We start from the raw sequence: 27,894 nt of genomic DNA, 5'->3' as shown, positions 1-27,894 counted from the left end.
CACCCTTACACTATGCAACAAATTACCTATATAGGCTGTTTTTTCCCAAGCTTTCCCCTCCTCCACATCTTACCTTCTTATATCAACATAGCCCAAACTCACAATCTCCTATCTCCAGGCCCAGCACTGCATTTCCATCATCAGAACCCACACAAATTCCCAGGAAAACCAGAGCAGGAGTCAAACCTATCTAAAGGCGTCCTGACCCACCGCTAAGCCAAAGGCTATGGCCTAGCATGGTATACACACTCAGGCAACCACTGTTTCTTTTCACTACAGCTTTCTGGTGCTTTCACAGGAAAGAACTTCCACTGCAAAACTCACAACACAGAATTAGTTGCAGGCAACATTTCCAGTCAAACTTGAGTCTTTGTACTCTTGCATGTTCCCTGCTGATGGGTGACAAGTGGTGGTTGCAGCCTAAATGAAGAAACATTTTCAGGTTTAAAAACTGAAGCTGAAGACTCCGTTTAAACTTTGGTACAATTACTTCTTCAGATCACGTAGGTGGGAGAGAAACAGGTCCTTGGGCAAACAACTGCTAGGGTACTTCACTGAGCAACTGGCAGCTATGACAGACAGCACGTGCACACCACAGTGCTTTTGTAATAGGCCTGGCTCACAGTGCACTGTGCAAGACCCAACCTTCTGCACTGGCTCCAGCAGAAAAAAGCCCCAGTGGCGGTAAAGGACAGACTTTGCTAACTTGAGCTCTTATTTTTCAAAGATACTCTTGCAGACGTCAGCGTAAGGACATGTCCAGGGCCAAGCTGCAGTATGCAATACACGATATTCCACTGCTATAACTGAGAAAGCCAGACGACTTATCTATGTTACACCAAAGCTGCACTTGCCTTGTGAAACCACAGAGGATCAGGACAGCACAGAGGTAGCTCAAACCCATGAGAATTGCTCAGCTCTGACTTTGCAACTATTGTCGCTGTCTTAAAGAGATTATAGGCTAAATTTAGATGTGATATGATAAACTCAAATAACAGACACCTCAGTAAAGCAACAACATGGCAGAGAACAAAAGGTATAAGCAGATCTATTGAAGCATGAGCTCCAAGAACAGGGGTTCTACAGGGATCGGCTCAGTTGTGACCAGCATAGAGCAAGGCATGAGGCATTCAGGAGATTTAAGTTTTAGTTGTATCTTAAAAGGTAATCAAACATTCTTTACTCTCACCTTTATTTATCTGATTTAAATAAGACTCTACAGAAATACTGGCATTCCTGAAGTGTCCATTGCTTTGTGCTGATACTGTGCCTTTATTTGAAAGGAGAGAAAAAAGCCCATTAAAATTCTTTCAAGTAACTTGCCGTCATTTGCTTCAAAAAATGAGTAATCAAAACACAAAGAGTAAAAGGGGTTTTTGTCTCCAAAGCAGGAAGGGAAGTATTTTTCAAACCTAAGAATGCACAACAGAGCCTGGCCATGAGCCTATTGGCATCTGCATCTTGATCCGAATGAACTTTAAGATGTCTGTTGTCCCAGCGGACATATACTGTTGGAAAAAGAAAAAAAAATCCATGACTGCTTTTAATCTACCTGAAATATGGGATACAGACACAGCATATTTTGTACTTGTTTTATACTATCCATGTTCCTTTTAGCCTGCTGCAGCGTTATTAGGATATTCCTCTTCCTGCATCACAGTATATAACTAACATTTCCCAGAGAACCCACCCAGCACCATATAAAGTCATCTGCTTTTAAGTTAGCAATGAAGTCTTCTTAGAGATACAGGGTACAGAACAGCTCACACTGTCACTCCACCAAATTATGCTGTTGTTTATTTAAGTAATAAAGGAATTTGTTCCAAACAGTTGGGGTTTTTTTCCAGCATTTGTTCTCCACATGTGGTTTGCTTCCCCAAGTGTTGATTTTTCATAGTTAAGAGACTTTTTCCTGCCTTTTATCCACCAGGCTAATTGCATTCTTATTCTTTTCTGTTTAACAAGAGCTGACATCCAGCTCAGTGCTCTGTAAAACAGGAAGCGATGTATTTCCTGTTCCAAGGAGGTAACAGTTTAAACCGACCTCAGATGAATTGGACATATGGGAAATGGACAAATCCAGCCTTTTGATTATTTGAAATTTTTTCTGTTGAGATGCAAGATGTAGGCAAGTCCTTTTGTCCCATCCTCCCGCAACCTGAAATGCTCTGTCGCCTAAAAGAATAGCTCCTTAACCCAGCTGCCGCAAACCATGCTCAGCTGTTCACAACCTCTTCTCTTGAGCAAACTAACCTCTCTCTGCTGCTTACCAAAGGGATCCCAGATTAGCTTGTACTAGGAGGACTCACTTGACACAAATAAAGCCACAAGGAGACACTTGCCAGATCTTCCACTGCCCTTCTAACACTTGCAGTTATGAACACCTGTACTAGGCACTCTATATCACACACCCTCATGAAGTTATTCAAGAAGTAAGGCCAGCCCCATAAAACCACATACAGCTGCAGTAACTGCCTTCCCCCTAGACTGCCTCATTTGCCCACGGATATGCCCTCATTTATCCAGAGCACTCTCTTGCAAATACCCCAAATTCAGAATTTTGTAACAAATTCCTATTTGTTATCCTGACCAACATAGGAACTGAGGTTTCTTGAAGTAGCACATTTTCTTAAGAAAGGAGCCATGTTCTGATCCTCAGCTTTTCTTCTAATGACTCAAATTAATTTTAGGAAAAGCAGCAATCACTTTTGAAAACACACATGGTATGAAATGTGTAAGTGTAATGTACTGCATTGTACCTATTTCTGACTAGGCAAAGCAGCAGGACTGAAAGACAAAACTCAAAAGTTTAAAAATAAAATCTGTGCTCCAAAATCAGAGCATTCACTCAAATTCTCACAAGCCAGATCTGCTGAGTCAGACATCACTGCTCACTAGTTCCAACTCTGACAAATCTACTTGCTTCTCTTATAGCACTGAAACATGTTTTACTTTTTTTATTATGAAAATACGTATCTGAAAGAATTACATGAATTTTACAAAAGAAAGTAAAGATAAGATACGATGATTAACACATTTATCACAGCTGGTAAAAAAAAAAAAAAATCCCAATAGCTGCAAAAGGTATTCACCAGAGTCCATGAAGGAAGAACAACCCTCCCAAGCATTTTCATGTCTAAAGCTTAAATTTCCTCTCCTGTGAACTGAGAGTCTGAGAACACTAAACCCTCTGCCTAGAGGATTAGGATTTTTTTTTTTTTTCTTTATACAAGGCCTTTGAAACCAAAAATTTAAACTTTGCTATGTTCAGTGACTGGCTACTTCTTGGTAGCTCTAGCTACCTCTCTAATTCTGCCCTCAAGGAATCAAGTTAACATAACAGAATTGCAACAACACAAACTTTGTAAGAAAGGCTGATCTAAAGTTACAGAGGATTTCAGCTGGAGAAGAGGTGCTTAATGCTGCTTGGTCAAGAGAGCATTATGGAGTGAGAAAGAAAACTTTCATAAACAGATTTCTACAATGGTACAAACTTAGGTAATGCTCCGAGTCATGCAAAAAATAAGTAACAGAACTTAAAGATGTCAAAATCTGCTTTGTATCACAGAGCTTTGCCTACTTTCTCATCATGATGAACAGGGCAAATTATTTCTGTCCACTGTGGAATTTATTTATTCAAAGTTATCAAATTCTAAGACTGTAGAATGTAAATGAAGGATTTGGGATATTTTCAAAGGACACCCTCCCCCCCCCCCCCCCCCACTCCCAGAAAAAGGAAAATTAGAAAAAGTATTCTATCATATTTAAAAAATACTCAGCAAATTATGACACAAAGAAGGTGCTGAAAGTGAAGAAATAACAGAACACTGATGTCTAAAAAAGACATTAACTGGTAGATGGGGTAAATATAAAACTTTGTCCTTTACTCCATATTCTTAAATACTCCAGAAGGAGAAATACAAAATTGACTAGTTCTCTTACTTGCAAGCAGAGAAAGAAGGCTGTGCTAACTTCTCCATTACTCCCTCTAGCTACAATGGATAAGTGAAATAAACATCTACATTTAATTTAGGATTTTTCTGTTTTAACGACATCATATCTGCAAGTGCCCAACCCTGAAAGTCCTGGGCCTGTACAAACCTAGAGATTTCTCTGAAGGCCAGGGTCTCAGCCTTGGATATTCTTTCTCTTGGTAGCGAACAAACTCCAAAGTTATTTTTGCACTGGTTTGTTTTTTTTTTTTTAGTATTCCTGCACAACTTCCCCCCTCCCCAAAAAAACCCCCCACAATTTCAATCTGCAGATGAGCACATCTTACTTAAACATTTATTGGTATGGACTACTGTGATCTATGTTAGCTTGTTTACACTTCAAAATTAATTTGCTTCTTTAAAGAGTGGCCAGAAATATGTTGTGTCCATGCTCAAAACTCTTGGAAAAGACATGTTCTTAGCTTTCATAACAGATGTCTACTCAAAGCTCTTCTGGTAGTATCAGTGATTCAAAAGGAGGACAAAGCTTGCTAATGCAAGAGTGTATATGCAACTCTGTGCAGAGGAACAAATTGTTTTCAGCACAGAATTACTGCTGCAATCCCGTAATTCCCCTTTATTTTAACCCACAAGCCAAATGGCAAGAATTTACAAAAAGTGGTGGATACATTAGCAAATGTCACTTTGCAGAGAGCTAACACGTCATTTGAGAGACATGACTCCTATCTACTCCAATCCTTTGAATAAGTCAATGAACAAGTACACAAGAGGAAACCCGATTCATATGACCAGATTGTATATTAAGTAGTTTACGGTGGAGCAAAGCCGTATCTGTCCTATTTAACATCAAACTAATGCCTTGGAAAAGAAGATGAACAGTGGGGTGATAAAAGTCAATTCATCCAGATATTAAAGACCAGGGCTAAGTACAAGACCTGCAAGCAGGTCTGACCACTGAGTGCCTGGACAGTAAAACAGACAGTTGAAATTCAGTATAAAGAAAAGTGATGCATATGGAACAATAATTAAAAAGAAAAGTTTGAGCTTCACAGTGCAGAAATAAGCACTGAGTTAATATGAAAGAAATGAGCCCCCAGTTTTAAGAGATCTAAGAAAACATCAGCTCAAAACTAGTAGTGGTCAGAAAAGCAACTGAGGAAAGAAAAATAAAAGCTGAAAATGCTCTTGTATCTTGAAAGCTTTTTAACAGAACAATCGGAATGCAGCATACAGGAAGGGATATGTGGATGGCCAAAAGGTTTCAAGGGTCTCTCCATGTGACACAGTTAAATAGAATGTCCTCTTCTTTAAGCCGTGAAGCCTGAAGGTGATAGGGCAAGACTGTAAACACCAGGAGTGCTTCGAAGCTGTTTCACTGTTTCTTCCAGTAAAAACCAAACAACAAAAAAACAAACAACAAAAAAAAGCAACTAAGACGTATAAAATAACACTGCAATATATAAGATAAAAAGGAATAAATTTAATTCCACGTGGCATGTAGGTAAGCTATAGAAATTCTTGACCCATGCTAAAAATGCTGTCAAGGATTCAAACAGGGACTGGACAAACGAAAGACCATGAAAAACTATCCACCAAGAACTTTAGATACAGACATACCACTTCTGGCTCAAATTTGTGAGCTAGAAAAAAAAAATTAAAATCACTGGCAGCAGGGAAAGTATTCTGGGTAAATAGATGTTTCAGCCATCTTAATATTCCTTCCAAGGTATCAATGGCCAGAAAATATAGCGGGCTAGATCGATTTTTGGTCTGATTCAGTACAGCCATTCTTACTGCTCAGCAATCTGTTAACCATTCACACTAGATAAGCAGAATGATTGGCTTGAATTAGCTCATTTCTATTATGATTTTAGCTGAATGAGGGAAGTGAAAGTTTATGCATAAGTTCCTCAGTCATGGCCCACATATGTGAGGATGTGAGGTGTATATACTGGACTGACACATAGTTTATGCAGTATCTACTGACAATGCCAGAGGAAGAAAAAATGGATGACTGCAGGCACCCTTCATGACAACCTGTATAAAATAGTCAATTCCGTGCATTAACATGAAATCCACGTTTACAAATCTGAGGAAGAGACACACAGAAGAACAGGAAAAGTATATTTAATTTTCTATTAAACTTCCAACCAGAATACATTTTCTCAAAACACCAGTTAAAGCATTTACATTACTGATAAGAATTTCATAATGATCAACACCAGATTTTCTCAGGAGAAAACAGGTAAAATGTTGGTTATATTCCCTCTCTGCTCTCCTGGCGAACCTAATTTTTTCAAGGTGAAGTATTATCAGATCCTGTGAATCTCAAAGCAATGTTCTGGTTCCTACTTACTTCTGGAGATGTTGTTTATTTTTTAATTCCAAAGTAGTAATAAGAAAAGTATTTTATAGCAAATTCCTAAAGCCTATTCTAAAAAAAATGTTGTCAGAGATCCCCTTTATAAGACCACTTTAATTTAAGCAGCAGCAAATTTGTTAGAATGGAAGTCTGAAAGCATTTGTATGACCCGCTATTACAGCTTTTAAAAAAAATGCAACTCATTTAATTGATATGTCAAACTATTATTAACTTTCTCACTCTCTTCCCAACCTGAACAACAGCAAGTAGCCTCATTCAGCTCTAAGTTCTGTAAAATTTTTCGTATTTATTAAAACAAAAATTGTCACAAATACCCACCATATACCATTTGTAAGAGTTAGTGCCTCAAGCTTAGCCTAAAAATCTTTGCCATAGAGAAACTGATGGAATTTATTAAGAGAATTAAGGTCTCTAACCACAGAATTTAGGTGAGAGAGGTCCAATCAAACCCAGCCTGTGCCATACTATTGATAATGTCTAGTTTCATTCTACTTTTTTGTCAAGAATATCAAGTACTGACTGTTTAATGAGCTCAAAGTTTAGCTTTGCCTGGCTGAAGTTGTAGATTCTGAAGTTTCATTGCCATGCCCATGTTCCCAGAAACCTTCAATTTGCCTTGAAAGAATGCCTAAAAAGAAAGAAAGATTATATGAAAAGCAGTACAACATATTACCACAAATGTGCCCCTCCCAAAAGTTCTGGGCTATTATCTATGTGCAGGTCCTGGCCTGCAGTTTTGTAATTGCAACAGTTCTAGCAGACACCTCACATTCATCAACAAACGTATTTTCTGACACTAGAAGGTAGAATAGTAAACGGAAGAAGTTGTATGCTTATTATATTTGTGGTAGCTGAAGAGAATAAACTTGGTATTGCTTGTTTCTTGGATTATCATAATGATGGATCTGTATACAAAGCAGGGCAGAATACCCTATGTTTTGGTGATGACAGTTCATAGCATAAAAGTTCACTATTTCAATTGAGGACAGTAAAGCAATAGTGTACAGTAGATGCCACAACTGATTTCTTACTCAAATACCCCTAGCCATTACTGGTTTTGTTACTAATGAATTCAGTTTTACAAATCTAGTTTGCAAAGCAGACACACTAAAGATTTGGGGTTTTGTCCTCTGGGCCTTCTGGAAAGATGAACTGCATGCACTAAAATACCCAAACCGTAGATGTAAAATTGCAATTGCTTCTGAATTTCCTACATGTATGTTACAACATTTCTATAATGTGTTTTACCTTCAAACTTCTCCTAGACACACTTTAGTTTGTGAAAATTCTTATTTACCCTGTGATTACCAGACCAAGAACTTAAAAGAATGTTACCCAGAACAAATTTAGAAGTACGGAACAGCAACTTAAAATTCACTTAAACGTCTGGTTTCTTTGTACACTATGGCTGCTTTTGACACACTGAGGAATAAAAAACCAAATAATAGGCATTCAGTGGATGCTCACCTCGACTTCTATTTTTCAGCATCAAGATTACTCCTTATACTAATGCCAGCTATGAGCGTAAAGCCCTCCAAACAGAGGGCCAACCTTCCTCCCTTCTTAAGTCACACTGCAAACACTAGTTTCCCCCTCTTCTCTGCAAACCAAGCACTATTATATCCCCTTCTGGATTACTTGCAGGATGTCTGAGATAGTATGTACCTGTTCAGAGTAGATACTGTCTGTCTTGATTAATCTTACTTTGGCCAATTTTTTCAGAGAAAGTCAAGAACTGTCATTTTTCAGATCAGCCATGGCAGTTTTGGAGGAGGGGATTTATTTAAATGATTTCTACTTAAACATATTCAAACAAACAAGTCAGTCCTCTTATCATCTCATCTTTGCTATACTTACTGTCTGAGGATTCATTTTGCCAGTCATGAGAGCTAACAGATCAGTGTCAGCCATTGTAATTGTACAATCCGCCTTCTTATCTGTAAGATAGAGTTGACTATGAAGATTCAAACTGAGAGATGAAACAGTAATAGAAGCTGCAACTCCATGAAGAAGCTGTTGATACTACAGGTTAGCAAAACGGTACCTGAAGTACATACAAATAAGGGCCATTATAAAAATATCAGCAAGAGTTCACCCAATAGCCAACAGGCATCTGTGCCACCTTGTAGCACAGACCATCTTAACACTGAAGAAAGATGGACCTTTCTGAAAGGTGCTAAGCAAATTCATTCCTTGAAAAGAAATAATAATCTACTTGTAACCAGACAGAATGTTAATTGCAAGCACTGACAATCATCTTTAGTTTTATCAAGCTTAAATTTGCTAGTATTAAGATCAACTCAGAATAAATGTGTTTTCCCCTGTGACACTCTCTGAAGATATTCATCAGTGAAATTTCAGGCATTTCCTGCCCTCTCCTTCAACGGGAACAACATGTGCATTCTAAAAGCACTCATTTGAACTAATTCAAATCCAGAAGTTTTTAGGATCTTCTTACCAGAAATAAGCTGAAAAATTATTTTCATAAGCTCTGATAGAAATACTAATGTATATACCAAAGGGCTAAAAACTGCACACATCTTTTCCTACACCCATCTTATTATTAAACTTAAGTCTTTCATAAAATGTTGTCCATACAACAGAAACCGGTGCTTTTCTTTTTGTAATAACTTAGATCAATTAATTCCAAATCAAATCCCCTGTCATGTTTTTAATTAAAAGTTTTACGATGCAGGTTCATGGATGTATGAGAGTCTGAGGACAGACTGTTGTCTTCGGCTTTTTATTTACATTACTAGGATGCATGACTTCAGATGTGAGACAAGACATTTTCATGGCAAGGGTACAATCCTTTGCTTCCAATAATTTTACGGGGTTCCCCACCACCACCCAGTCTGTCTTATGTCTGCCTTTTTAAAAATGGAACTTGAAATTTATGTCAGCTGGTACAGTATTAAAATCAGTCAAGTTTTATTGCTTAATTAACTGCAGAGGAGAAGTAACTTGACAAGATAGACCAGCTCACCACCTACCAGTGTCTCCAACAAAGCAACTGAAGAAACAGCTACAAATTACATTTCTGGCCCAAATTTTAAGAGGCAAGAACAACAAAACCCCTGAGGTTTGATTTTTTTTTTTTTTTTTTTTTAAATTCTGATTCCTGTAAAAGTCATGACAGATCTGTCTGGAGCCTCTAAGAAAACATGCAATTATCTAGACAGAATACAGAGTAGAAGACCTTTAATTTTTGGTCTGAAACATGACATTTCATGAAGTGTCAGTAACAAGAAAAGTTTAAAATTAAGGTAGCTCTACACTACTTCTGCTCAAGGTCACTATAGCTTAAACAGAATATGAATTTATATTCTTTTCACTAGTTTCATGTGTTTTCTGCAATGACATAATAAAACAGCACTGACCTGAATTAACTGCCACAGAGCCTTTACCATTTTTCACATCTACTATCCAAGTTGCTTCCTTCCCACCAGGACCATCTTTTATTTTGAAAGCAAAGACTCCACCAATTTTCTTGACATATTGCTCTCCTTCCTGTAATGACCACGTAATGTGCAAATTATTAATTTACTTCAAAATAATTTTAAAATAGTTTGAATTAAACAGAAAGTAATTTAAAAACCTTCAGCCTTTCTGCTAACATAGAAATATCTATTTCTCTCTATTAGGCTTCATTTAAGCAACCATAAAAAAACCCAACCAAAACCCATGAACTATGACTATCTATATTAAAACCTACCAACTAAGAAAAATGACCACTGTCCTAACAGTCTTGTCTTGATGTTAAGTCTGACAAAATGTGGTTTCTTCTTCCAATCACACTTACAAAGCAAGCAACAAACACCAAACACAAAGTTTATTGTGTAGTTCGCAAGCTCCTCGCGTACAATCTAAACTTGCCTTTACTGAAATATCCTTATGCAGGTAGGAACTATCTGAAAAAAGTAATTTACAATCATGGCACAGCATAGAAAGATTTCTGACACAGCAAAATTCAAAGCTGTAACATTTGTTTCAATGAGCCATACTGAGGAAGTGATTGATGCTACTATATTCCCATCAGGCTTCACACATGTTCTGTCATAAATTAAAATCCTGTTGTAGGTAAAAGAAGTAGTCAATACCTCTTGGAGCTTCTTTTCAATCTCTTTGAAGACCAAATGTGACTTAAATCCTTCAACAGCTGCACTGAGAGGCACAGCCGCAATACGGCCGGTGCTGAAATGAAAAACCCATTCATTTACATACCTTTAATCACATTTTCAGCATCTTCAATTTATCATGAATAGCCTAACACCAGCGAGAACAGCCACACTGAAACATTTTAGCAGTATAGAGCAACTATATGATATCAAAGTGAAGCTTACTCTCTGATGGGCTTGACACCTTGAATTACAATTACTTCAAGTATCTAGATGTTTTTGCATGAATGGGCAGGATACTAATTTTATAATGAAAGTAAATAATTAATCTTGTTAAGATAAATCACCAAACACTATTGCCACACCTCATGTGAAGAGAGAGAAGCACATGCACCATCTCAGAGAAATACCTTTTTTTTTTTTTTTTTCCCTCTGGCAAAACACATCCCGTTTTGCCTCCCAATTCATGTGAGTCTCAGCTGTCACAAGAGGTACTAAGCATTATTCCTGATTCTCTGGAGCAGTGACCTGGACGGCCTGATAGCAGCATGAAACCTAATTCTTCATTTCTGCAAAGGCACCCAGAGCCCAAATAAGTATAGAGATGTCCAAAGAAATGGCAATTCAAGCAGCAGGAAAAACAAGTTTACAATTATTACCATCTCTTGGCAGCAGAGTTCAAAACTGTGGTCAGGTTTGATATTGTTAAAGTGACAGAATTGTTTAAGGAATGTTGCTAGAACTTATTTGTGTGGTACTAACACTACCCTGTAGATGTATGCTAGGGTAGCAATAGTAGGGACTGTCTCATCTGAAGAGGACACATCAATTTTGCTAATAAACCAAGGCTGTACTAGCAGGATATAAAATTGTAAGGTGTCAAAACAAACAAACAAAAGCAGAACTGTTTCAAAGACTGATCCAAAATGGATCAAGTCTTGCTGTCATTTACCTTGATGGACATTCTTGGCAGCTATTACTAAAGCCACTAATTACAAGTTAGATCTGAATCCAATTATTAAGTCTATGTGCATTGCAGTAGAAAAAACGGTATGAAGTTATCTTCATAAACATGAAATGCCACCACCTTTCCCTTAATTACACAATACACAACATCATTCAATTACATAAGCAGAGTCTGAACAGATTAGCTGCACTGTTTTTTTCCAAAGTCTGAGACACATTAGTGCAACTCCTTGAGTCAGGTATCTCCCACACACAAAGCCCTTGGGAGAACTAAAGGTTTTTAAGCTTCTCTAACGTAAGATAAAACTACTATTGCTAAGATTTCTCTGCTTCAAGTTGTACCAAAGAAAGGATTTTAAAAATTCTCAATACCGAAGAAAGTGAAGTGAGCTGTAGTAAATTAGACTTAATTTCTTCTGCATCTATACATGCAAAGCTTTCCCAGACAGGAGTGCACTACTTCTAGCAGTACCTCAAGGTTAAGCAACAGATTCCCTGTTCCATAAAACTGCAATATTTTTGAAAACAAAGCTCAAAGCAATGAAAAACAGTATACTCCTTATAACAGTCTCTTCCCCTCTGATTTAAAACCATGTACCAACACCCACTGCCAAGTTTTGTAAGCATGTTTGAAGAAAATCTATGATAAGACATGATTTTTCTTGTATCACACCTATTTTCTCATATGGTTTAACCTCTTACAGATTACAAAAGTGACAGGATTGCCACTTCTGACGCTGTACTACAAAAAGTTACTGCTGCAGCCCTTCAAAATTCAATTGTTTCTCTCATTATCTCTTCCAGAGATTATAGTGCCACCTTCCAGGAATTGTACAGGTCTAGCTAAAACAGTCATTTGAAATATGAGCTGGGAGGGGAATTTCTTTCTAGAAGTCCAGTATATGACAAATTTTACTGTTCACAGGTTTTTAGAGCAAATACAAAGCATTGGCATTGAGCTTTAAAACCAAAACCATAATACCCACAAAGAGGAGCTCAATCTTTCTAAGCAAAGTTGAAAGTGAAAATGTACAGGGAACTGTGTATTAAAAAAACATCTCCTGAAATTCTGGTATATTTACAAATTTTAAGTATTTTCCCTCAATTCCTGTCCATCCTAGCATAGAACTATAGCAGATTGCAAGACAGCTTCACAGCAGTGTTCTCCTCTCACGCTGAAGTACGCTACAATTGCAAGTGCAAATTCTTTAGCCAGGACTGGATGAGTAACATGCCTGAATTCTAATGAGTACTTAGAACACCACATGTAACACATACAGCTGAACGGAATTCTTCATGAAACCAAACTAGTTCACGATTTTAGCAGTGAAAGCAGTGGGTATCTCTATTCCCATGGAAGTCTTGCTTTTTTTGGCAAGTCCCTAGTTTCAATTAATTCATTTTAATGTGGCCCATTTTGTTCCTGGAAGGGTTTTTTTGTTTTGTTGGCTTTTTTCCCCTCAAAATATTAGACTTTTCCTTACAGGGAACCATGTGAGCCATTTTGATGGGCCAGTTTGCTCTTTTCAATAACTTATAACTCACAGCATATATTGTTTATCGGGAATAAGACACTGAGTTATAATCTCTGTATACACCTGCAGTGCTGTAGGCACACAACAGTCCCAACTGCTGAGCAAGTTTTAGTCTACAGGGCCGTTTCTTCCTTGCACAGAGGCAAACAATAATTCTAAAAAAAAAAAATGAATTTTGAAACACCAAGGTATGGGAGCACAGTCAAGACAAAACAAAGTGAGCTTAGTTTACACCACTACTGAACCCCAAGTGAAAGTTTCCCGTGACAGCATCGCCAAGACCTGCACACGAATGCCGAACGTGCGTTTTCGTTCTGCAGTGCATTTTCTTGCTCTGTAGAGATACGGCCCGGAAGGTGACTGTTTTGTAAGGTCTTCCACCGCCCACAGCGCTTCCTTCCTCCTCCAGAAGTCAGCTAGGCGCAGAGGGCAGACCCTCAACTGCCCCACCGCTCCTCCTGCCAGGCCATTACGCAGTGGAATCGGACCTTCTCGGCTGGCTGAAACCCCGCGGGGCTCTCACCTGGCGGCTCCGGGGAAGCCCATGCCGTAGAGGGTCACCACCACGGCCCCGCCGATGCCCAGGTTGTGCTGCAGCGCGACCTTTGCCCCGGGGACCTGCCTCCTCCCGGCCAGACCGCGCAGCTGCCAGCAGAGTTCGGCGCACTGCGCCAGGCCTGAAAAATCGAGCACAGAGCGTAAGTGGTTAAATGACGTCAGGAACACGCTCCAGGCGTGTTCCACGAACTTCCTTCCCTAATCCTCCCTCCATCACCCACAGACCTCCATCCCTTCCTCTCCCTTCCCCTAGACAACAGGCCTTCGGGCAAGGCAGAGGAGGAAGCCGCATTCTATGCACTGAATTTTACGCGTTGCCACCCGAAACGTTAACGAAGGGGGCGAGTAAGAAGTTTTGTAATTCCAGTCATAGATGAGAATTAATAGGTTTCATTTACATTCTCTTCAGCCTCAAGGAGAGAACGTGTACCGTGGTACAACCTGCCCTGGAATGGTTTGGAAATTTAAGACAACTTCTATGACCTCTGATTAGCACATAGCTGGCCTCAAGACTGTTTTACAGTGAGATTAAGCTGACAGTCTGTAGACACGTCATTTTCTGCATTTTAATGACTCTTCCCCCCATCCCATGGCAATAGAGGCATGAATACCAGTAATTGCCTCTACATTTATCACTGTGTAACTGACAAAAATGTAACACAAACCTAGCAATGTAATACTCTCATCCTGTTAACAGATACCCACAGTCTCATTTACCTGGAATGTTTTTCTTCCAAAGTCTCCTAATACTTCCCCCCCTACACTAACTGCAGATTATCTAGCAGTTACAGCTGTTTAAATTAAGGTTTGTTGTTTTACAAGGTTTCTTCTTCTCCAATTTTCTGACAACGTCTCATTTCCAAGAAAGGAAGGTGAATTATCTTCACAAATCCAAACACGTTTTATCCAAGAGCCATCTCATGTGGAAGCAAGCGTAGCAGTTTAAAGAAAACAAAAAACAAAACAAAAAAAAGGAAAACCTATGTTGCTGGGAAACGGTGACTAACTGAGCTTCTGTTGTAAACATCAGATAAATATTTTGACATCCAAGGCTTAACAGAAATAGCTTTTATTACAGCTAGCAAGGGTACAGGCTATTCAGATGCAGTAAAAATCTCCAAAATCTGATTTTTAAAGGATGACAACATATGAAAATAGTTATTCAAACTACATTCAGTAGAAGCTGTACTATTGAGCAATTATTTAGAAAAAAGTTAAGCTGTTTTGCAGCTTGCTTTAATAACAACAACAAAAAAAAAGCACCACAAAATTAAGTCAGTGCTAATGATCAAATTCACACTCCAAGTCTTTTGGTTTGAGCAATACTACATGGTAAACCTGCCCTAAAGCTTGCATTAGTTGGAAATGAGAATCAACTCCACAGCTTCCTTTTCATCTTATGAAGCCCTCATGTTTCATACGGACAAGTAAAAGTGGGAAGCATCTGCCTGCTCAAGAGCTGTATCTCTTATCTAACTGGCATGACTAAATGAAAAGTTTTTGCGTACCTGTAGCACCAAGTGGATGTCCCTTTGAAATCAAGCCACCACTAGGATTAATAACCCATTTTCCTCCGTAAGTGTTGTCTCCTCTGTCAATCAGGTCACATGCTCTTCCTATAAAACAGTATTTAGGAAAATGTTCCTTTTTTGGTTTTAAGTGATTTTTCAATTCTACTGCCACTCACCGAAGATGCTGCGTGTCAGTCAAAACGTAGGAAATACTACACCACAGATTTTACAAAGAGCAGACTGAAATTACCAAACTACATTAATGAGACTTGCTTATACCACTGGAGAAAGCGTAACATGGAGAAGAAAGAAAAGGGCTAGTGTTTGATAGAAAAGCTTTTTTAAATTTTCTGTTGAACTGTTTTGTTGATATACAGTATTATGATACAATCAATATAATGAAGCTGTTCATTATTTTATGAATGAAACTGCAGTGATAACTATGTTTTTTGTAAAACAGGGGTTAGTCATAATTTGTGACCCCCAGGACATGGAGGTCCTGGTGAACATAGAGTTGAACATGAGCCCTTGCCACAAAGGCAGCTAACGGTACCCTGGGCTGCTTTAAGACATTGAGATAGTAAATAAACCCACTCATAAGATTAATGCTTAGAATTGCTTAGCTTTCCAGACTATTAGTTCCCATGTCTTCAGCAGACAGTTCTCCCTTTTAACCAGTCCCTTACTCCTTTATTCTTGTACCAGCTTCTTCAGCCTACATTATTAACATTGAAGTCTAAAAAAGATCTGCCACGTTTCCTGTGCTTATAACTTACTTCTGCCATTAAATGAGAATACCAGGTTAGTCTTGCACATCTAAATCCACAATGTGGTTTATGCCATTTCACTAATCTCTATGTCTAATTAGTCTACCGTTCCAAGATAAGTTTCACATACTATTAATGTCAGACTGACTGAAAGGTGGTGAGAATTGTACTATTAAATTACCATACACGACTTATTGGTCAAATAGACAAGTACCATCAGGATTCTTCTGTATCTTTGATTAAATGAATGAAGCTAAAAAGCTTAATATATCTATTTAAATAATGTCAAACATTTACCATTTTTACTGCAGATACTATAGAAACACAGCAAAGATGACAGTAAAAACCAAGCATTCAAAGGCAAATATCTGAAGACCAACAAACACAAAAAAAGTCTTCCTGAAGATCTATGAACTTCTCTGTTACAGTGAGAAAGCTTAGACATAATACAATACACCATCTAGTGATAGAGTATGATATTTTCTCAAAATTAGTTAAAAACAAGTTAGAGAAAGATTACATCAGATGATTACTTATGCAAAGCAAGAATACATTCAGAGTTTAAATACATCAAATACCGAAGTAGCAGTTCAATGCATTATATATTTGAAATCAAACAAAAAAACTGTTCAGTAGAAAATTTTAATGGTTTGACTTACATACATAGAACTAAGCTCCGCTGCCATTTAACCTGTTGTAAATCCACTCACTTCAATGAAATTAATCTGGACAGATTGTGCATTGTTATACAGCTGACTTTAGAGGCATGTTCACAACTTGCCAACAACTCTATTTTCAAAGGCAAAGATGTTTCAAGATTTAAAAAAAAATTCATATCAAAGATAAATAACTTGGTAAGGCCCTCGATAGGCAATTCTTGTCTGATTTTTACCTTCTTAAAAGGAAATACAAAGATGGAGGGAAATCTTGGGGTAGGTAAGTACATAGCCCTGAAAAGGGGGCATAATACTGAGAAAGATCACAAGTGTCCTTAATTTCCTTGCTCTGCTTGCTTAAAAGAGCCATCCCTGCACAAGCGTCCAACACTTTAATTTGCTGTGTATATTTCTTCAGAAATCACAGTAACACACTCATTTGTTAAACTAATTCTAGAGTTTGCAGGTATTCCTTATGTTACTGCAGCAGTAACTTGCTTTTCCCTCTTACGAGATTAGGTAATAAGACTTTCAAATATAGAAGATCTGTCCAGTAGACAACTCAAAGTCTTAATTATATGAACAGATAAAAAGATATTTTTAATGCTTTCCATTTTAATAGAACAATGATCTCCATGGATGCTATTACCTTCTGGACAGAGTCCCAGAGCTTCGTAGGTAATGAACTCATTAACTGAGAAACAGTCATGAAGTTCTATCACATCAACATCTGTTGGTTTTAGGCCTGCTTTTTCAAAACACTTCTCTGCAGCTTTTTTAGTCATATCATAACCAACCTGCAACAAGAAGAAATTGTACATTAAAATATCATTAAAGAAACATAGCTAGCAATTTCATTTCTACACTTAAACATGCTTCTATATATCCTGTAAGTGAAAGTAACCTGTAGGAGATGGCATTCTAATTTATTTTAATGCATCACATATCACAGAGTTTAATATTCATACAGCATGAACTGTACAGAAATAATACATTCTAAGTCTCATTGTTGGCATGTGGAAACTTTTCTGGGGAATATCCTCTATTTCCTCAACCCTGCTCAAAAGCCAAATTGCTCCTTTGCATGACACAGACGAACAGCCTTGAAACAAATCCTCAAACTGTTTTGCTACCGTTTTCTATCAGCCATCTGACTAGAATTGTATTTGAAACCCAAACAGAACATCACTGCAGTAGAAACTATTGGATATATTCTAATGGTTTGACTTGCATCCAATTATTTTAGTCAATTTGCAGTGGGATCCAAATTTTGCAGTTCAGGTCTTTCCCTTCATTCTACGTAAGCAAGTAATCATGACTACACCGAACAGGTTATTTCGGCTTCAGTATTACACAGACATAAGTAAAATTGTTTTAAGTTTCATTACTTTTATAAACAGCAAAATTGAAGAAATGTTTTTCTTGCTGTTCAAATTGTTCAAAAAGTAGCCTTTAAATAATTTGTTAAAAATTAGGTTTTTGATAGCCTGTTTATAAATGTCTTCCTGTTATTTCACAACCATACCCTTTGTTTACTCCACCTGCCCAAATGAAATTACTTTCACATTCACCACAAAGTAAAATTTGTTTCTCTACTGACATGGAAATGGCTACAGTATCATTAGGACTTGCAGGTATTAAAAAAAACCTGTAAGGAGTGTCAGGGAATACAGAATTGTAAACCTACCATCTTCATACAACTGTTTTCTTCAAATGTGCTTGGATAATCAGTAACCATCACCTGGGCTAGAATTTCCACAGCTTTTGGCTGCAACTTACGCTTTTTCACAAACTCCTCACTAGCCAAAACTGCAGCTGCAGCACCATTTGATGTCGGACTGATTGAAAGAAAATAATGATGTCATCATTCTAAATTAGTAATGTCAATATTCCATAGAATTATCTTCTAATACAAACCAAAAAACAAAAAGGACAAATGAAAAACCACTTTCTTTAGCTGATGCCATTGAAACTGTAAATTCCATCACTGTTTGCTGGACACTTTCAGTAATATTTATAACAGACATTTGAAAAGCATGACACAAAATAGAAACATATCATTAAGGTTTTTCAATTTAGAAAAAAATCAAAACTTCTACTTGGCTATAAACATTGTTAACAACAAGCCTTTCAGGAGTGTATAGGAAAGGCTGAAGAGAAGAATTAACACTTAACAGCAACGGATGCACATTGCTAAAACATACAGAATGTCGTGAGAGCCCCAAAGTACAAAATGTGTTTCAGCTTACTGTATTATAGTGTGAACAAGTATCTAGATAGTGTTTGGTCAAGACAGGAGATTCCACATCTGTTTCATTTATAAAAAGTTTTTTTTAAAATAATCTGTACATTTTAATTTACACACAAACAGACCTGTATTTAAATAGATGTCCTACCATATTTGTCTTAACATCAAGATCTATTTCACAATGTTAAGTCCTTACCAACACTGTAAAACAGTCAAGAAATCAAAAATTTTGCGAGAATGCAGAACTTCATCTAATGTGTACTCTTTTTGGAACTGCGAATACCTAAGAAAAACATAAGAGATGCCATCTTAGTTTTAGCACAGCCCTTAGCAGTAAACATACTAATATCGCACTATTAGGCGGCTATAGAGCTGTTTTTACAAAGTATAAGGCACTGGATATAGAATTTATGCTGGGTATAATTCTCATTCCATAATAAAGAATACACTCCACAAAGTATTTCTAAAAATAATACTCAGTTTCGCATGAATTTTTAGCAACAACACACGTTCAATATAGAGGTAGAGTCCATTACTCACGGGTTGTTAGTTGAATGGCTATGATTCTTCCATGCAATTTTTGCAAAGTATTCTGGATTTGTCCCTGGAAGGGGAAATAAAGCTGTGTTGAAATACTTTGTTTACCCAAACAGTGCTAACATAGCAGTTTAAATACTGTGTCATAAGAATTTAACCCCTACAAGCATCTTTACAAGAGACTCATTATTATCAAGGCTTTCCTTAGAACTCAAGTTAAGTCTAAAAATTAGATAAAGACTACTAAACATGGTTGAGTTTTAGCTAACAACATCCTACTTGGATATTTAACACTTACTAACACAAAAATACAGAAAGTAAGTGTATTTTATTTGAGGTATTATTATATTACTGAAACTTGAATACGCATTTTCCTATCAGTGCTAAACAGCTGCAGTGCAATATTGGAGTCCTAGTCTAAAATTTTTCCATATACTAGTCTGAAACTAAATGCAAATAAAATATGCTTAACAGGCCAGACTGTTACCTTGGAGCTAATTCCCTTGTCTGGTGAGGGGGTGAGAAACAGCAGTGGCACCAGCCTAGTACTGTATATTGAATCAACTTCCCAAAAGTTTTTGTCAAACAATACAGTCCCAAGCCTATCTACCTACCCTAAGACACAAGGAAAAAACGTAGGAAGTTATACAACCTTATCACCTTGTGCTTACAGAAGCACAAACCATACCATTTGCACGATTACCTGACACTCTGTATCACAGCCTTAATTCTGTCTCTTGATGGTTTAGTTTGCCTACGCATCACCAACTTTCCTGTAGATAACTACTTATCCAAATGTATTCCCATCTGTGTTAGCTGTAGATGTTGCAGTTGTAGCACTTGGGTAAAAGGACACTGAATGCTATCATTTTTTAAAAACTAAATCCTAATATATTATTTTAAAAAATCACTTCATTAAAAGAGGACAATGAAAATATGTGTTTTAACATACCATATTTCTCCATATGTTCTTTTCCAGCATTTGCAAACATCTGAGGTGCTACTGGAGCACTTGCTAAGCCATATTTATTTATCATAATTTCTAAATGTTTGTCAATTGGGTTAGTTCTGTCTGAAAACTAAAAAGAAGAAAAATAGTTATAAAGCACGTCATAATTTCCTTTTCGTTACAGTATCACCACAAAAGTGCCATGGATTTCAAGCAAAATAGTGGTTTTCCTGATATTGTAACAATTCCACTGGACAGTATGTTGCACTTCAGTGACATGTTTTGAAGTATTCATAATTTCGCAACTATAAGAAAGAGTAAATAAGCAGAAAGTGCTTAACATTATAATCACTGCACTGATTCATGGTAAGGAACACTTCTATCGCAGTCGCTATTTTCAGCAGAGGACTTCAGGTATTTTTCAACTCAGCTTAAAATCCTATAGTTAATATAGTTCCAAGTTATAAAATTAATACTGTATTAGTATTTTCAATTAAGCTTAGATGAAATATCATAAAGCATGTTAAAGACAACTCTTAGTCATTTTAATCAGTTGTTAAATTTAACATTTCTCACCCAAACCTCTGCATATATTATCAAATTTTGCAGTTCTGTAATTAAACAACATATGGGCTCTAATATTGCTTGCCATAAGGCAAAATACAAACAACCCCCCCACACACTTCTCCAGTAAAAACAAAGAAGAGACAAGAAAGAAAGGTTTACAGAAGCCCTTAGTTTTTTGGAAAGTGTGTTAACTGGTGAACTGAGTAAGTATCAAGCCAAAAGCCAGAAGACCCAGATTCTTTCTTTGATTTGCTGTGTCATTTTGAGAAAGACACTTCAATTGCTCAAAGCTTCAGTATTCTATCTGGTATTTTCATTACTCCTTATTAACCCTGCCTTTAATGCATTCTTGGCAAAATATTAGAAGCCTGACATACTACATAAAATTAATTCTAAAACATTCCATACAAAATTTGTGTATCATAGCTGCAATCACAATCACAAAACTCATCAGAAGTTTCCATGGATCAAAATAATGGTTTATTTTTAATCACCTACAGCAACCTCTTAAAGCAACTCAGAGAATGAGGAGGCATATTCCACCTACAACTACAATGAAACATATAAAGTGTTTCAGACACTTACACCTGAAGCAAGGGATCCTTTTGCCATCCTCTCAAAGCCAAGTGCCAGAACGCAGTTTGCCAAACCTTAAAATAAAATTTGTGGCTATTTAAAACACAATTATAAACAACGTTATGTACTAACAACTATTCAATTACAAGAAGTATACATAAACACCTACCAGCTGCTCTTCCTCCTTTCTCCATTTTCGAAAGAGAGTCAAATTGGGGTGGGAGTGGTATGATACAAACATTGATACGGAAGAATGAGAGATCACTACGGGGTTTGGGTTTATTTTTAAACTGTTTGACAGCAATTATCTTAGATGACCAAGCACTTATGTCTCTGCCACAAATACTACAATAATCATACAGAATATTACTACAGTTTTCATTACAGAAACATCAGCATTTGAGTGAAAGAAAGTATCCAAGTCCACAAAGGAACTGCAGAAACAGAAAGAAACACTCACCTGTCAGTTTAAAGCATAGTCTCTCACAAGACATTGCTTTCTTACCCTCCCTTCCAAAAATGCGTTAGTCAAGCACTTGTGTTAACTTCAAGTTAAAAAAAAAAGAAAAAAGAAAAAAGCTATGCTTTTTAGCAGGTTCTTCTCTCCTTTGCATCCTGCAGAGTCTAGTGTCTTACAGTACTATAATGCAACTTGTTCTGCACTACTCCAAACAATTCTTCCAGAAAAAACTTAACTGGCTTGCTACTTACTAGGTTCACGCAGCTTATGACACAGGAAAGGACATTTATATCCATATACATCATCTTACTGCATCACAGACACAGTCTCTTAGGTGCACACATAATGCTCTAGTTCTTAGTGATAGTCTTACTCTTTTAAGTGCTTGGTCTTATGTTTGTATATACAACTGACCAACCTTTTCAGCTGAGTGAGGCAGAAAACACAATTTTGTCTATGAGGATAGGACATTTACAACTCAGAGTACTAACACATTCACTAGTTCTGTTCTTCATTCAAGTTATATTTATAGAAATAAAGAATATGTATTACCCAGGCCCAGAGCAAAACAACTCACCTCCTTCTACTAGTTGTCTGGCCATGAACAAAGCAGTTGAACCAGTAGCACAGTTGTTGTTAACATTAGTGATAGGAATGCCAGTTAAACCCAAACCGTGATAGATAGCCCTTTGTCCAGAGGTTGAGTCACCTTTATACAGAGATACAACATTAAAATAAGGTACAGACTCAAACTTCACTAGCAAAAAGAAATCCCACCATGTATGTGCAATGCTACCACTTAAACTGTAAACGTGAACCTTCAAACTGTCATCTTGAGCATGTCTCTCAAGTATCCACAGTACAAGAACCTTAGAAACAAGATGAAAATCATCAGATTTTAAAAACAGAAGTTTGTCCTGCTTCTGTGCCAACAGGCCATGAATCAACAGACGGTAACTGGACTGGACAGAAATGTCTTAGACATGTGGCTTGGAAGCTGCTACAGGTATCACAGCTGACTGACCCTACTTCAGTTGCCATAATACAGTCATCAATAGAGAAAAAGAAAGTAAATGGTAAACTCTCTTTGTAATGGAAACCGATTTCCCCATAATAGAAATCTGATTTTGACTGCTTTGAGAAATACATCAGGCATCTGTGAATTGGAGTGACAGGAAAAGGTTCAAACCAGTCATTTAACATCATCTCCTCTCACTACAAGCAGTGACTGCAAGTTAAAAGCTTCTGCCGAGGGTGTCTACTAGAAATCTGTTTGAGGGTTGTGCTGGTTTTGGCTGGGATAGAGTTAATTTTCTTCACAGTAGCTAGTATGGGGCTATGTTTTGGATTTGTGCTGAAAACAGTGTTGGTAATACAGACATGTCTTCATTACTGCTGAGCAGTGTTTACACCAAGTTGAGGCCTTTTCTGCTTCTCACCCTGCCCCACCAGCAAGTAGGCTGGTGGTGTACAAGAAGTTGGGAGGGGACACAGCTGGCACAGCTGACCCCAATTGACCAAAGGGATATTCCATACCATATGACATCATGCTCAGCATATAAAGCTGGGGGAAGAAGAAGGAAGGAGGCGGACATTCGGAGTTACAGCATTTGTCTTCCCCAGTAGCCGTTAGGCATGGTGGAGCCCTGCTTTCCTGGAGATGGCTGAATACCTGCCTGCTGATGGGAAGTGGTGAATGAATTCCTTCTTTTGCTTGGCTTGTGTGTGTGGCCTTTGCTTTACCTATTAAACTGTCTTTATCTCAACCCACAAGTTTTCTTACTTTTACCCTTCAGACTCTCTCTCCCCCATCTCACTGTGGGGAGTGAGCAAGCGGCTGTGTGGAACTTACTTGCCGGCTGGGGTTAAACCACGACAAGGGTCCTGCTGGTAATGAAGGCAGGGCAGCACTGCGTTGGTGTGTGAACAACTCAGTTTTGTCTACATCAGCTGTGAAGCATTATTCTGGAGCCATACTAATGCAGGTACTCTCAATAATGTTATACAGTACGTTAAACCATGGTTATGTTTCTACATATGTCCACAGGATTAAAATAGTTATGAACCTCTCACAGAGTAGATCTCATCTATCACTTAGAGTTGAGTCCAAGCAGATCTCTCTTATGTGCTCTTGGGCTGAAAGTGCAAGGACACAGTACACGTCTGATCCCCCAAATACCCATTAGCAAGTGTCTTCAACTCAAAATGGATAAACAAGCATATCCATTCTAGTGTACACACAGCATCATGCAAAGAATAAAAGAATTTTCAAGTCTACTGGCGTAAGCATAATACATAAGTTTTGCACCACTTGAATAAGTATACCACCTGATCTTGCTGAAAGAGCTACTTGTATAAAACACATTTGCAAGACAATTTTATGGAAGTCTTTCCATACCTATGACTAGAACTATAAACTCCACAAATAAACAGACATAGCTCTGTGATCACTAAAAATAATAATTTTTTTAAAAGTAAGAGTTCTACAAACTGACACAATTAAATATTATAACCTGAAATTGATGGGATCCCCCATACTTTATCCACACAGATGTCTGCAAATGTCATGGATGCCACCTCCCAATGACATTACTTACCATAAACATAACCCACACATGCCTGCTCCACCTCTGAATAAAGAATCCCAGCATCAGCTAAAGCCTTCTGGCCTAGAAAAAGTTGAAAAGTTGAAAAAAAAGTTTAAAGTTGAAGGGAAAAAAAAAAAAAAAGCAGCTCTCACAACCATAACAAGCATACCTAGAATAGTATGTATGATTCATGCATTCACAAACAAGAACGAGCTGTAAAAATTCCTTATTATATGATGCAAATGGTTAGTACAGTCTTGCATCTTAATTCTCACAAGGACAATTTTGCAGTATTTTGACTTCTGAACAAGCTCCTTTATCAGAAAATTTCATGCAGTCAATTCTGTGTTCATGCACAAACACTGTTTGTCCCAATGAAAGTATGTTTGAATAATATAGGTAGGTATGAAATTATTTAAGTGTCCAATTCAATTTTAAGCTATCCTTCTGACTTCGGTACTGAAAGGCCCCTGAGTTGAACAGGTCAGTTATGGATTTTGTGAAAGTGTTCTTTTTTTATCAGTTTTAGATTTGCTTTTTATATTTATCTATTTACTGAACAGTAGCTGTTCCTTCATATGTATAATAAAAAGATTAACTGTAAGACTTAAAATAAGTGTCAGCAATCAAACTAAATGCTTTATTACTAAATTACCTGCCTCCTTAGCCATGTCAGGATAATCAACGCTCTTCTCATCAGGCTTTGTGAACTGACAACAAAAAAAGAAAAGGAAAAAAAACCCAAGAGCAAATCACAGTGAGATTTAATACACCTTTTGCTCAAATTGGTATATTTAAAAGCTTTATATTTAACTTAGAAACAGGTTTGTGAACAATCAGTTTTAAATAATGCAAACAATTTAATTTAATGGACTGTCCTGGTTTCAGCTGGGATAGAATTAATTGTCTTCCTAGAAGCTGGTACAGTGCTATGTTTTGAGTTCAGTATGCAAAGAACGTTGATAACAATGATGTTTTCAGTCGTTGCTAAGTAGTGTTCAGTCTAAAGTCAAGGATCATTCAGCTTCCCAAGCCCAGCCAGCGAGAAAGCTGGAGGGGCACAAGAAGTTGGCACAGGACACAGCCAGGGCAGCTCACCCAAAGTGGCCAACAGGGTATTCCATACCAAGTGATGTCATGCCCAGTATATAAACTGGGGGGAGTGGGGGAATCGCCACTTGGGGACTAACTGGGTGTCAATTGGCGGGTGGTGAGCAATTGCACTGTGCATCATTTGTACATTCCAATCCTTTAATTATTACTGTTGTCATTTTATTAGTGTTATCATTATTAGTTTCTTTTCTATTCTATTAAACTGTTCTTATCTCAGCCCACGAGTTTTCCTTCTTTTCCCAATTTTCCCTCCCATCCCACTGGGGGAGGGGGGGAGTGAGTGAGCAGCTGTGTGGTGCTTAGTTGCTGGCTGGGGTTAAACCACGACATTGACCCAAAAGCACATGCACAAAATCTGCACAACTCGCACGTGCTACTGCCAGACCCTGTGATGTCTAAAACCAGAAAATAGTGCAATTTTATGGAAGCTGAGGACCATTTTTGCTCAGTCTTAAAGAAGATCCATGACTTGTGTGGAGATGGACAACAACCCTGTCCAAAGCCTGTGGGTGGGACAGAGAATACCACCATTTTCACTGATTTGTTACAATACATGACATAATCTTCACTAAGGCTTTGATAAATACTTCCTTTCCACTTTATTTTGTTATACCCTATTTGTAACAAGAAAATGCTTGTTCTTTGTATGGAACTTAATTCTACATAAGCCTCCTTTTCCCAACCCTTACTCCACTTTGTTACGAATCATATTGTACCTTACCCCTCACCACTGGAGTAGAGGTGGTATTTCTTTGTAGTATGACTCATTAGAGTCCACCAACAAATACATGTGTTTTGCATTTTTACATCATTAACAAAAAGTGTCACTGCTAAGAAAAAAATCCTCATACTAACTACTTACAGTTCTACGAATTATTTGACCTTCACTGTTAGTATATAAAAGTTAATTTGCTACCTCCTTATGCTTACCTCCCCAACTCCAGTCTTTTGCAACACTTAGCTGTACTTTCTGCAGTGCCTCCTTTCCTTAATTTAGACAGAGAACCTTCATACTGAAGGTCATAAGAAAAATCAGTCAGTGAATTGATCATTGTAAAAGTCTGCAAGAGCAACTGATGTTACCTGGGCTACCAAAGAGAGAAAAAGAGTATTGACAATTTCTGAAATCACGCTAAACTGGTAACTGAGATGATCCACTACTGAAAATGAAAGGCATGATCTGTGGAACTGACAAATCACACACACAGGAAACACAGACTGTTGTTTTGAGAAGGTATACCAATTTTCAGCAGACTTTAAATCATTAAGATTAAAAAAAGAGAAAGGATACAATCCTAAAAGACTTCATAATAAAATGCTTAAGATGCAATATGGTGACAAGTTTTAATTGTCTCTTCCACACTGTTGTTCCTTCCTTGAGCACATCACAAATGAGTTTAAGGTGAGGTCCAATAACTTCCAAACTTACATTCTACAATCCGGTCCAATAAACACGATTAACAGAATTGAGTCTTATTTCCTCTCCTATCACATCACATGCTGGAGAAATAACTTTTTTTTGTTGCTGCATGGGTATTTAAAAAGTGTGTCTGGGGGGGGTGTTCTGACTACCTTGGCAAATACCAAAGTCGTCTTAAGTTTCATCCACCGAGATAAAAAAAGGTTCCTTCAGCTTTTGCTCCTCTTTCAACATGTGCCACACTGTGTGAACTCTGTGCTGGCAGCCGAATGCCCAGGAAGGAGCAGAAACCCGTCAGGAGAGCGAGAGTCCGCAGGGCACCTGCTCTGCGGCCGCCAGGTCGCCCTGAGCCCATGGGCTCCCCGGCCATCCAAGGCGAGGGGACGAGCCCTTGACCCCGGGCTGCGGTGACACGGGGACCCGCTTTGGCCGTTCTAAGTCTGTTATATCGACCTGCTCCACCGGGCGTCAAAACGTTTAACTTGGCCGGCGGATCCCTCCTCCCCGAGACACCAACCAAAGGTTGAACTTTGCGCGGAGCCGCTACCGCCCAGGCCTGGCCGGCAGGCCCAGGCTGGCACCACACGCCTCTCCCCTCAGCAAAAGCCCCCCCCGGCGACAGCGACCCCATGTTGTGAGGAGCCTTATCCCCCACCCGAGGAGGAAGCCCACGGCTCCCACAACGCCGCCGTCCCCCTCCCCGCGCCCCCTCAGCCGCCGGCAGCGGCTCCAACCTGCAACGCCAGAAGGGAAGACGCCTCAGGAGCGCCGCCGAGACGAGACCCGCTCGGTCCGGCCACGTACCTTGGTCATACCGACGCCCACCACGAACACCCGGCGCTGCATGATGATGGCGGCGGCACGCGCCCGCGCGCCCCCCCCTCCCCGCTGCTTCCCTCCGGCCGAGGCGCCGCCGAGACCCCTCGCGCGGGCAGCGGCGCGCGACAGCTGAGCGAAGGGGCGGGGCGAAGCGCCCGGAAAGTGGGCGC

The 27,894-nt window shown here is 38.4% G+C and overlaps 1 protein-coding gene across 3 annotated transcripts; it reads right to left on the bottom strand.

Annotated features, from left to right (window-relative positions):
- Nucleotides 1-6,064: 6,064 nt before the first annotated feature.
- Nucleotides 6,065-27,862, bottom strand: SCP2 (sterol carrier protein 2). Of its 3 annotated transcripts, none has more exons than XM_030032626.2 (16): nt 27,710-27,862; nt 25,028-25,082; nt 24,382-24,453; nt 22,362-22,493; nt 21,331-21,398; nt 20,185-20,311; nt 19,236-19,299; nt 18,892-18,978; nt 18,135-18,285; nt 17,097-17,244; nt 15,022-15,129; nt 13,479-13,632; nt 10,437-10,530; nt 9,717-9,846; nt 8,194-8,273; nt 6,065-6,964 (listed from the first exon to the last, which is right to left on the bottom strand). In XM_030032626.2, exons 1-16 carry the CDS (start codon nt 27,749-27,751, stop codon nt 6,869-6,871), a joined length of 1,608 nt encoding a protein of 535 aa, XP_029888486.1. In that variant the 5' UTR covers nt 27,752-27,862; the 3' UTR covers nt 6,065-6,868. The 3 variants fall into 3 exon arrangements, with proteins under 3 accessions (XP_029888486.1, XP_029888487.1, XP_029888488.1); XM_030032627.2 differs by having other exon boundaries at nt 21,334-21,398; XM_030032628.2 differs by lacking the exon at nt 27,710-27,862 and adding an exon at nt 26,416-26,440.
- Between the last annotated feature and the right edge of the window lie 32 nt (nt 27,863-27,894).

This window comes from Aquila chrysaetos, chromosome 12 (genome assembly GCF_900496995.4).
Source record: "Aquila chrysaetos chrysaetos chromosome 12, bAquChr1.4, whole genome shotgun sequence".
NCBI lineage: Eukaryota > Metazoa > Chordata > Aves > Accipitriformes > Accipitridae > Aquila > Aquila chrysaetos.
The sequence above is the reverse complement of the archived record's forward strand: the minus strand, read 5'-3'. Positions and strand labels throughout refer to the sequence as shown.

What these genes read in the sequence shown, in the direction of transcription:
- SCP2 (XM_030032626.2), bottom strand. Translation starts at nt 27,751, where the DNA reads ATGCAGCGCCGGGTGTTCGTGGTGGGCGTCGGTATGACCAAG. An exon ending in GATCCCTTGCTTCAGGTGTA is followed by an intron (nt 20,312 to 21,330) that starts AGTGTCTGAAAC and finishes TCTTCTTTTTAG; the next exon opens with TTTTCAGACAGAACTAACCC. An exon ending in TTGAAAAGAAGCTCCAAGAG is followed by an intron (nt 9,847 to 10,436) that starts GTATTGACTACT and finishes TGGTCATTACAG; the next exon opens with GAAGGAGAGCAATATGTCAA.